Below are 12,172 nucleotides of genomic sequence, written 5' to 3' on the forward strand. Positions count from 1 at the left end.
CCAAAGTGTGCTGCATTTTCCTGAAGGATCAGGAAGAGTGTGAGGTTGATTCGGTGCCAACCAACACCACTACCTCAAAAATTAATCCAACATGCTTCCTGCCATCAGTAGGTACATCTTTCCCCTTCTTCCAACCCTAACTAAAAAATCCAACCCTTCCTACGACACAGAAGCAGATCCATTCTGGTTTCTTGCTGAGGGAGAGATAGCAGTGCCATTCCACAGCCCAACTTAGAAATGCAATGCTCATGCATTCATTCAATCATATTTACTGAGTGCTGTGTGCAGCGCACTGAACTAAGTGCTTGGGAGAGTACAATGCAACAATAAACAGACACATTCCCTGCCCACGACGAGTTCATAGTCTAGAATGGAAAGGGGCCAAAAAAGTATCCCTCTTCATATTTTCATGGGTAAAATGGGCAAACGATTGCCTATCAACGACACACATCTAGGTACGATCTCGCTATATTAAGGGCTACTTTTGAACAAGAGTTACAGCTATATATACACACAGTATACAACAGCTTAGTACAGTGCTCTGCACACAGTAAGTGCTCAATAAATACAACTGAATGAATGAATACACAAAAAAAACCCCACAAGCCCCTATCTATAACTTGTTTTAACATCTGTCTCCCACTCTAGACTATGAACTCCATGTGGGCATGAACTCTTTCTAGCAACCCTACTGTATCGTACTTTCTCAAGTGCTTAATATAGTGCTCTGCACACAGTAAGTGCTCAATAAATACCACTGATTGACTGAAACATAGTACTTTTTGTCTCTATAAAGAAAGACTTCTTTTCAAGTGACGCATTCTAATAAAGGAGAATCTCTTTTCAACTAACATTAGCCTGCAGTCAGTTATAGGAAACCATGAACGAAGAATCTTGTCGTATTATTAGGACGGTATTAAAGCCAAGTGAATCGCCAGTCACTGAAACTCACTCTCGCTGTGATGGAGGAGTTCTGATTATTTTTAAATCGCTACTACTTGAAGAACCAGTTAGGTGGGTTGTATCTTGACCCTTCATAGTGGTAAAAGATGAGAAACCTGTATAAAAAATGGAAATGAAAAGATGGAACTGTTGAATTCTCAAAAACTGTACTTTTTTCAAAACTATTATTCATGAGGTTCCCTATGGAGCCACTGCAACAAAGAAACTGTTATAGTTGACAACCACCCCTTAAACTGGAGGAATTGAAGAATGAACTGCTTAACCTGATGAAACACTCTTTTTTTCCAGATCTTCTTGAATTTTTAGCAGGGTTCTCTCCTGCTCTAGAGCTTCAATGTATTTTGAGTAACACCAGGACACCTGTAGGGGAATTTTCAAAGATAAATCAGCATGTGAAATGGATGCATCTGAGTACATCTTCATCAGCATTGGCAATAATTACAAAAAAACTATCCATCAAAATGTTTTCTCAGTCGGTCCTTCTCGAAGAAGTTTCCTATGAGTAAAATGAATAACACCAACATTTCCTTTCTACTTGCATTGCCTAATTTCTACTTGGATGTGGCTGAGAAGGTAGGTCAGTCAATCAGTGGTGTTCATTGAGCGTTTAGTCTGCGTAGAGCACTGTACTAAGAGCTTGAGAGAGTACCCAGTGCTTAGAACAGTGCTTTGCCCATAGTAAGCATTTAACAAATACCAACATTATTATTAAATACCTGATCCCTATCCAAAAGGAGCTTGCAGTCTATAGACAGAGACGGACATTAAAATAGAAAGGAGAGGGAAGGAAATAAAGGGGATGAAGGGAATGGGGTTTGGGAAGAAGAGGGAGAGAGAGAGAGGAAGATAGAGAGCTATCTTGGCTTCACTTTCAAATTATGCAGATATTTTTTATAGGTCCCTTCACATATTTCACTGGTGTATAAATTTGGGTCTTGGAAAGGATCCAGTATTTCAGGTAGATTGGCATTTGGATCCACCATGCATCTTTGCAGACACAAGTTACCTGGAACAGGTGAAGGCACTGTCTTTGGCATTTGCTGCAGAGGATTTGATTCTTTTCAAAACCAGCTGATAACCCACTACTTCCTGTTGTAATCTAAACCTGTTCCTCAAATGAACTGGGATCTGAATGGGTATCTCCCTCTTGCCAAAGCAGACTAGCCTTTCATTCATTCAATAGTATTTATTGAGCGCTTACTATGTGCAGAGCACTGTTCTAAGCGCTTGGAATGTACAAATTGGCAACAGATAGAGACAGTCCCTGCCCATTGATGGGTTTACAGTCTAATCGACTTACAGCCTTTGAGTACTTGTATGCAGGTGTTAAGTGGTAACTTTTTCTTTGGACACTGAAGCAAACAAAAATGAAAAAAACCTAAGAAACATATTTAAGGAAAATGAATCAATCATTGGTATTTATTAAGAACTTACTCTGTGCAGAACACTGTCCTAGACACGTGGGCGGGTGTAATATAATCCCTGCCAGCTCATTAAGAGGATAACTGTTTCAGACAGTTTATAGTTTCAGGTGCCCCAGTTTCTTTCCCAAACCCCAGAATAGATCTATGCCACATCCTCTACACTAATATGATGTCTCACGTATTTTTCCCTCTCCCAGATTCCATACACTCCCTGTGCCTCAGTCTAAAAAAACAACCAAAAACCAAAACCCCATTTTTTAGAGAATATATTTCAGTACCCCTTTCCTCTTGAATTATCACTCCAAGTCCCATCTTCAACATAGACACTTGAAACTATAATGCATTAGGGGTCCCTATATTATTGAAAATCAGTATTACAGCAGTAAGCCATGCAAAAGTAAACTTCTGTGAGGTGTTTGATTGCTTACCTGTCGGGCTATAAATGACCCACTGTAACTGGTTTCTTCTGTAAAAATGGATCCTGAGATGCTTACTGATTTTAATCCTTCCTGCAATTTTCACCCAAACAAAATGAAGGTTAAATTAAGAAAACTGTAGTTAAATGGAAAGTAATCTAATCTGCCCCTACCACTTTGCTGTGCAACTTTGGGCAAGTCACTTAACTTCTCTGTGCTGCAGCTTCCTCATCTGCAAAATGAGGGATTTGACACTTATCCTCTCTCCTACTTAGACTGTGGAACCTGATTAACATGCATCTATCCCAGCGCTTAGTACAGTGCTAGGCACATAATAAGCAGAACAGTGCTCTGCACATAGTAAGCGCTTAACAAATACCAACATTATTATTATAAGCACTTAACAAATATCACAATCATTATTAAAGAGAAAGGCAAAAGAAAAAGACTCATAATTCAGACTACATATGCAGGACACTCTTAATATGATGTGGTAAACATGTTGCAACACCCAATATTCACCAAGTTAACATTTCTGATATGATAGAATTCACAGTGATTGTTTTTTCAAAGCCCTTTCACTGCTTATCACAACTGCTATTTAATAGTAAACTACAATCAACAGGGAATGTGTTTTTCTTCACAATCCTTCCCTCTACAACATTTCCAGCCCATTATGTTCCTTTTGATATCTGGATCTTTGGAGGCAAGACATCAATCAATCAATCAATTGAATTTACTGAGCAATTACTGTGTGCAGAATACTGTACTAAGTCCTTGGGGTAGTATAATATAAAAGGGTTTTTAGACACATCCCCTGCCCACAATGAACACATGTATCATCACCAGCCGATCCAATAAAATCACATTTTTAAGGTAAGGGTTAGCTATTTGCTTACTATCCTCCCTTCACATTATTTTATTTCAAATCTATGTTTCATTCATTCATTCAATTGTATTTATTGAGCGCTTACTATGTGCAGAGCACTGTACTAAGCTCTTGGAATGTACAATTCGGCAACAGATAGAGACAATCCCTGCCCAACAACGGGCTCACAGTCTAAATGGGGGAGTGGTATTTGTTAAGTGTTTACTATGTGCAAAGCACTGTTCTAAGCGCTGCGGAGGATATAAGGTGATCAGATTGTCCCACATGGGGCTCACACCTTAATCCCCATTTTACAGATGAGGTAACTGAGGCACAGAGAAGTGAAGTGACTTGCCCAAAGCCACACAGCTGACAAGCGGTGGAGCGGGGATTAGAACTCACGACCTCTGACTCCCAAGCCTGGGCTCTTTCTAAGACACAGTACCCATCAGGCATCCAAATGGTCTGTTCATCACATGCTTTTAAATCGGTGTCATCCTTGACTCGTCTCTCTCGTTCACCCCACACATCCTATCCATTACCAAGACCTGCCGGTTTCACCTCTACAATATCGCCAAGATCCGCCCTTTCCTCTCCACCCAAACGGCTACCTTACTGTTACGGGCTCTCGTTATATCCCGGCTAGACTACTGTGTCGGCCTTCTCTCTGACCTCCCTTCCTCCTCTCTCGCCCCGCTCCAGTCTATTCTTCACTCCGCTGCCTGGCTCATCTTCCCGCAGAAACGATCTGGGCATGTCACTCCCCTTCTTAAACAACTCCAGTGGTTGCCTATCGACCTCCGCTCCAAACAAAAACTCCTCACTCTAGGCTTCGAGGCTCTCCGTCACCTTGCCCCTTCCTACCTCTCCTCCCCTCTCTCTTTCTACCGCCCACCCCACACGCTCCGCTCCTCTGCCGCCCACCTCCTCGCCGTCCCTCGGTCTCGCCTATCCCGCCGTCGACCCCTGGGTCACGTCCTCCCGCGGTCCCAGAACGCCCTCCCTCCTCACCTCTGCCAAACTGATTCTCTTTCCCTCTTCAAAACCCTACTTAAAACTCACCTCCTCCAAGAGGTCTTCCCAGACTGAGCTCCTCTTCTCCCTCTACTCCCTCTGCCATCCCCCCTTTACCTCTCCGCAGCTTAACCCTCTTTTTCCCCTTTTCCCTCTGCTCCTCCACCTCTCCCTTCCCATCCCCACAGCACTGTACTCGTCCACTCAACTGTATATATTTTCGTTACCCTATTTATTTTGTTAATGAATTGTACAACGCCTCGATTCTATTTAGTTGCCATTGTTTTTACGAGATGTTCTTCCCCTCGACTCTATTTATCGCCATTGTTCTCGTCTGTCCGTCTCCCCCGATTAGACCGTAAGCCCGTCAAACGGCAGGGACTGTCTCTATCTGTTGCCGACTTGTTCATCCCAAGCGCTTAGTACAGTGCTCTGCACATAGTAAGCGCTCAATAAATACTATTGAAGGAATAATAATAATATTATTGGTACATGTTAAGCACTTATCATGTGCCAAGCACTATTCTAAACACTGGGGTAAATACAAGTTAATCAGGATGGACACAGTCCCTGTCCCATATGGGGCTCACACTCTTAATCTCCATTTTTCAGATGAGCTAACTGAATCCCAGAGAAGTTAAGTGATTTGCCCAAGGTCACGCAGCAGGCATGTGGCAAAGCCAGGATTAGAATCCAGGATCTTCTAACTCCCAGAAACTCCTCCACAAATACAGATATGTGTGGGTGCAAGAGGGAGATTATACAAACTACCGTTTTGCAGGATTTGTTTTCCTTAACATGCAACCAGCAAAAAATAACATGGGGAAACTTTGGAGCAAAGGTTGAGAAATTTAAAAACTGATTTTAAAGAAATCTGTATAACCAGATTTATGCTGTTCCGTTTCCACTAGAGCTCGGTGTCCTTCTGGGACCCAGAAAGATTGCTAAACTCCCTATTTCTAACACCACTCAGGGGGGCCTACCTCACAACCTTTAGAATGGTAGGAAGTTGTGGTCCCTGGGGACCAGAGACCGGAATCTGCAGCCTCTAAGGACCACGGATAAGTAGGTGAGGGAAATTGGGAACAGGGACCAGAAATTGAGGATGCTCGGGACTAGAGACCAAAAGCTGAGGCCTCTGAGGACCAGGGACAAGTAGGTGAGGGAGCTCGGGACCACGGATCAGAAGCCGAGGCTGCTCGGGACCAGAACCCGGAAACTGTGGCTACTCGGGACCAAAGACTGAAAACTGCAGCCTCTAGGGATGAGGAACAAGTAGGTGAAGGAGCTTGGGAACAGGGACCAGAAGCTGAGGCCGCTAGGGACCAGAGACCAGAAGTTGAGGCCTCTATGGAGCACAGGGAAATGGGTGAGGAAGCTCGGAACCAGGGACTGGAAGCTGAGGCCACTCGGGACCAGAACCCAGAAGCTATGGCCACACGGGACCAGAGACTGGAAGCTGCAGCCTCTAGGGATGAGGGACAAGTAGGTGAGGCAGCTTGGAACCAGAGAACGGAAGCTGAGGCCACTCGAGACCAGCGCCTGGAAGCTATGTCTGCTCAAGACCAAACACCAAAAGCTGTGGCTGCCAGGAACCAGAGACCGAAAGCTATGGCCACTGGGGAGTAGGAAGCAGAAGCTGAGGCCACTCGGGACCAGGGACCAAAAGCTGTGTCCACTAGGGATGAGGGATCAGAAGCTACGGCCATCCGGGATGAGGGACTGAAAGCTGTGGCCTCTCGGGACCAGGGTTCGGAAACTGCGGCCACTCGGGATGGAGGACCGTAAGCTATGGCCATCCAGGACCAGGGGCTGAAAGCTGTCACCACTCGGAACTTGGGAAAGAAAGCTGCGGTCCTTGGTGACCCAGCACTTTATTCAACCTCCCTCACCCCACTTTTGCTCACAATATCCTCATTTATTTCTGTCACCACTGCCCCAAACTACTCATCCTCAGTGTCGCATTCAGTCAACTGACTCCAATCCAAGAGACCCCAACCGCTGCCTCCTTTAGACAGTAAAGTCCCTCTTGACTGTAAGCTCTTGTACCCTCCCTCCCTTACTACAGTGTACTGCTCACACTAAGTGCTCAATAAATATGATTGATGGATTGATTTCCCGTTTCCTGCTCCACATCCAAAACTAAATGCAAGTCTGTGGAATTTCTGTTCCATCATTTCCATCATCAATCACTATCAATCAAAGGTATTTATTGAGTGCATACTATGTGCAGAGCACCATATTAATGATAATAATGATTAATAATTGTGGTATTTGTTAGGCGGTGGGGTGGATACAAGGAAATTGGGTTGGACACAGTTCCTGCCCACATGGGACTCACAGTCTCAATCCCTATTTTACAGATGCAGTAACTGAGGCCCAGAGGAGTGAAGTGACTTGCCCTGGTCACAGAGCAGACCCAACTTGGGAGAGTACAATACAGCAGGGTTAGCAGATATGTTCCCTGTCCATGAGTTGACAATTTAGAAGGGGAGACAGATATTATTATGCGTAAATTGCCCTTCATCTTCTACTTTTTCCTAACCCTATCTCTGTTACTCCTTGCCAACGCCAACACCTGACTCAGTCCAGACAATACTGGCTCCTCTGTCACTCTCTCCTGATGGGATCTCACCTTCTCCCACCCACTCCTATGCACAGGGAAAGGGGGAGTTAATGGGTTTGCTCCTCACCTCCCAATGCCACATCCCACCTTCTCCATTTGTCACCACTCCTTTTGAAGCCCACACTACCATCATCTACTATCTGCTAGCATTAATAAGAACAATAATTGTGACATTTAAGCACTTATTATGTGCCAGGCACCGTACTAAGCCCTGGGGTGGGTACAATCAAATCAGACTGGACACAGTTCCTGTCCCCTGTGGGCCTTACAGTCTCAATCCCCATTTTACAGATGAGGTTACTGAGACATTGAGAAGTGAAGTGACTTGCCCAAGGCCACACAGCAAACAAGTGGTGGAGCCAAAATTAAAACCCATGAGCTTCTGACTCCCAGGTCCAAGCTCGGTCCACTATGCCATGTTGCTACGACTATGTGTTACGGCCATTTACTGCCTCCCTCATCCCTCTCCAGTTTTCTATGCACCTCTGATGTTTTGTCTTCTAAATTGATCCTTGGGGACGTCAACATCTATGTAGATAATAATAATACTAATGACATTTGTTAAATGCTTAATTTGTGCCAAGCACTGTTCTAAGTGCTGGGTAGATACAAGGTAATCAGGTTGTCCCATGAGGGGCTCATAGTCTTCAGCCCCATTTTACAGATGAGGTAACTGAGGCACTGAGAAATGAAGTGACTTCCCAGGAGTCCTCCTCACTCTTCTGCTCCGCAGGACTCCTGCTTCACCCCAGCTCACCCTCGTACCAATATGGACATACACTGGATCTTATCATCACCAGTCCTAGTATCATTTCTAAACTCACCAACTCCGAATAACCACTCGCTACCACAACCTCCTAACCTGCCATCTTAGCCACAAACCTCTTCCTCATATAGCAGTTTTCTCCCCCTGAAGAGGCCTTTGCTCATTTAGATCTACTTCACGTACCCCAGACCATCAGGCCCGACTTGGGCTCCCTTCCAAATCTCCCTTGATCCACTTCCTAAACTCTGTCTTCTCTGCCCAACTCAACTTCCCCATCTCACCATCAATCTCACACCCAAACTCCCAGTTTTAGATCACCTCCACAATACACTTCCTCTGTCACTGCAACAGTTTTGCAGGCTGATGCTGGGGGTTAAATCCTGGCTTCGGGCCCAATTTGACCTCTTCAAATTCATCCTTATCTATTTGCTACCTCTCTGCTCTCTCTCTTGCTTAGCAACATTACTTCTCTCTCATCAGCTCCCATGCTTCACTCTTCTAGTGCTAACCTTCTCACTATGCCTCGATCTCGCCTGTCTCGCTGATGACCCCTAGCCTACATCCAGCCTCTGGCCTGGAATGCCCTCCCTCCTCAAATCCAACAGACAATTACTCTCCCCCGCCTTCAAAGCCTTACTGAAGGCACATCTCCTCCAAGAGGGCTTCCCAGACTAAGCCGCACCTTTGCTCATCTCCCACTCCCTTCTGCACTGCCCTGACTTGTTACCTTTGCTCTTCCACCCTCCTAGCCCCACAGTACTTATGTACATATTTGTAATTTTATTTATTTGTATTGATGTCTGTCTCCTGTAAGCTCATAGTTGGTAGGGAATGTGTCTTTTTATCGTTGTACTGAAGTCTCCCAAGCACTTAGTACAATTCTCTGAATACTGAAGTCTCTCAAGCACTTAGTACAATTCTCTGAACATAGTAAGCATTCAATAAATACAATTATATGAACGAACGAATGAATATCCGGTCCAGGTGCAAGCCAGTAGACCAGCCACTATAGATCAGCACTTAGCAATGAATGATCCTTATATTTTTAAGCAGGCCAACTGATCAATTATAATATAATTCTTTTGGAACCCGAAGAACACAGAGGACTCTGATAGGCTCCCCCAAGTTGCCTGCCCTCCCTTTTTTTTGTCGGATTTAAGGTCAGATACAGTTCTTGTCTGCTCACAGTCTGAGTAGAAGAGAGAACCAGCATATTCTTCATTACAGTTGAGGAAACTGAGGCACAGAGAAGATAAGTGACTTGCCCAAGGTCACCCAGCAACCAATTGGTAGAGCTGGGATTAGAACCCAGGTCCTCTTAATCACGGGCCTGTGCGCTTTCTACTAGGTCAGGCTGCTTCCCTTGAGATGAAACCCACAGCAATCAACTTATGACTGTGATGATTAAAGTTAAAAAAATACAAATTAAAAATTCTTCTTATCATTATAGGAGGGAAAAGAGGCATTGAATCCCCATGGTGCAGATAAGGGAACTGAGGTCCAGAGAAGTTAAATGACTTGCCCAAGGTCACACAGCCAAGTGGCAGAACTGGGATTAGAGCCCAGTTCATACTCTTTCCACTTGACCACGCTGCTTGCCCAGCAGCGTGTTTAATGCTGTATTACAATGAAATGCACTTGAATACCAATTTACTTTCAGGGAAACTAGATTAAACCAGTATGAAAAGAGTGGTTTTAAATCAATCACAATACAGTTTTTCACATGTAAACATACTGATTAATTTCCACCCTCTGTCTAGCAGATTCACATCTACTTGATCTTTGTGTCAATCTTCTTCTACATTAAGCAAGAAAGAGAAATGGCTGCCAGAAGATTACAAAACTACAAAAATCAGGATCCTACTTTTACTGTATTCTCCCTCTCACCCCTTCTCACACTTTATAAAAAATGAGAAGTCTTTTATTGTCTCACCTTCCCGACTTTGTCATCTTTAAGTTTTCCTTTCAGCCTGTCCATCTTCTGTTCTTTCTTTCTCTCTATAGCGCTCAAAATCTTCTCATCCGTTAAATTGCTTCGAAAATCACAAAAACTTTGCCAAAATTTAAATAGAACCCCAAAAATTGTCATCTGAGAAGAAAAAGATGGATATCAAGTTATAATTTGAGGCAAACGATTTTATTTAAAATACAATTCTCCATTATAATGGTATTTATTTAGTGCTAACTCTGGACTAAGTGCTGAGGTAAATATAAGATGATCAGATTGCACACAGTGCCTGTCCCACATGGGGCTCACCAGAATAGCTTGACAATACCACATTTAATAGACTGCATGTTTCCTGCAAATTTATTGTCCCCAGACATTTCAGGATGGCTCTGCTCTACACATGCTTATCATCAGTACAGTAAATACTGATGAGAAGCCTTTACTTTAAAAAATATAAATATATACAGTTAGAGGGCACTCTTCTTTACATTTCACTGAACAATTGTTTGCATTAATAAAATGATCCATTAGCTTTTTATGAGAAATCTATAATTTTTCTTTTAAAAAGTGTATACTCATTAAATTGCACTCTACACTGCTGTTTAACCCAAGTATTCCAAATATTCAGTTCATCGAGGGGGGAAAAATGTTCCTTTTCTTGTAGAGAAAGGAAATACCTTTTTGCCTCTGGAAAAGCTCTTAAGCAACATTACCCATCTAAGAATAAATCTTGGATAACTTTTAAATGATGATTTAATCTCTCTCTTTTTAAAACTAGAAAAAAGAAAACTACATTTAAAAAGCAAACAGAGTGGGGAGGCACACTCGACTGGCGTTCTCTCTGAGGGTGTGCTCCCCATTAAGTGATTAATCTTGATATTTATAGAGATAAGAATGGTGGCTCAAATTCCACTTTAACTTCTTCTATTAGTTCCACAATGCCCAGATAGGTTCAGATCAGATCAGACCACAAGCCCACCAAATCCAGTGTCTTGCCATGAGCCCTGAACTGTCCCGGAAACCTTCTGAGAATGCGGACCATCATGGTGGGCCTCCAGCCAACTGGTTGGGGCTTAGGAGGAGAGATTCCTTCCACAAATACAGCAGGGATCAGTTTATGCCCCAAAGCAGGAGATTGGATTACCTTTAGTTCAGCACAAGCAAATGACAAATGTTATTAGTGACCCTCAAATCACTCACTGCCAGCCCCTTTTAAAATCTAACTTTAGTATTTGATTCCAAGACCTCTTGGGATTTTGATCTCCGCGGGCTGTATACACATCATTTGATGAAGTACAGGCACTTCTTTTTATTTCTTTAAAGCTCACCTGCCATTCATTTCATTAAGTAATCCCTTGTTCCAATATTACGGGATCTAAAGTAGCTTTTACTCTCCATCTCTAACCTTATACATTTCAAATAAATTCCCGCTACCCTTTCTCCTATGCACAGTAATGATGTGACTTCATTTTTTTACCACCAGGCTGAGTCCTGCCCAGATCGCAATCTATTTATGGGGCCCTTATCTGCAGGGTCTAAAAGAATTCAAGTGGTGGCCCTTCAATTGTTTGGACTACTGATCAATCAATCAATCACATTTATTGAATGCTTACTGAGTACAGAGCACTGTACTAAGTTGTTGAGAGAGTACGATATAACAGAGTTGGTAGACTCGCTTCCTGGACACAGTATGCTGAGACGCAGTGAGGCCTAGTGGCAAAATCAAGGGTCTAGGAGTCTGGAGACCTGGGTTCTAATCCCTGCTCTGCTACTTCATTCATTCATTCAATCAATCATGATTTATTAAGCACTTATTGCATGCATAGCACTGTACTAAGCACTTGGGAAAAGTACAATACAATAAAGAGTGACAATCCCTGACCACAACGAACTCACAGTCTGGGGGGTGGGGGGATGGATATCATGTGAATAGACATTGATATAAATAAATAAAATCACAGATATATACATCAATGCTGTGGGGCTGGGAGTGGGGGGAAGAACAAAGGCAGCTAATCAGGGTGATGCAGAAGGGAGTAGGAGATGAGGAAAGGTGGGACTTAGTCTGAGAAGGCCTCTTGGAGGAAATGTGCCTTCAATAAGACTTCGAAGAGGGGGAGATTAACTGTCTTTTGGATTTGAGGAGG

General features: G+C 43.4%; 1 protein-coding gene across 1 annotated transcript in view; it reads right to left on the reverse strand.

The window, feature by feature from the left end:
- Positions 1 to 883: 883 nt before the first annotated feature.
- The window catches only part of RGS22 (regulator of G protein signaling 22), a 130,100-nt gene continuing 118,811 nt past the window's right edge, over positions 884 to 12,172 (reverse strand). Inside the window, exons 23-26 of the mRNA XM_029064178.2 lie at positions 10,011 to 10,166; positions 2,816 to 2,896; positions 1,227 to 1,323; positions 884 to 1,058 (exon numbers count right to left, since the gene is read on the reverse strand). Of these exons, the coding sequence (XP_028920011.1) occupies positions 949 to 1,058; positions 1,227 to 1,323; positions 2,816 to 2,896; positions 10,011 to 10,166 (444 nt within the window). The 3' untranslated portion in view covers positions 884 to 948. The remainder of the gene's footprint in view (positions 1,059 to 1,226; positions 1,324 to 2,815; positions 2,897 to 10,010; positions 10,167 to 12,172) is intronic.

This window comes from Ornithorhynchus anatinus, chromosome 4, assembly GCF_004115215.2.
Source record: "Ornithorhynchus anatinus isolate Pmale09 chromosome 4, mOrnAna1.pri.v4, whole genome shotgun sequence".
Taxonomy (NCBI): Eukaryota; Metazoa; Chordata; class Mammalia; order Monotremata; family Ornithorhynchidae; genus Ornithorhynchus; species Ornithorhynchus anatinus.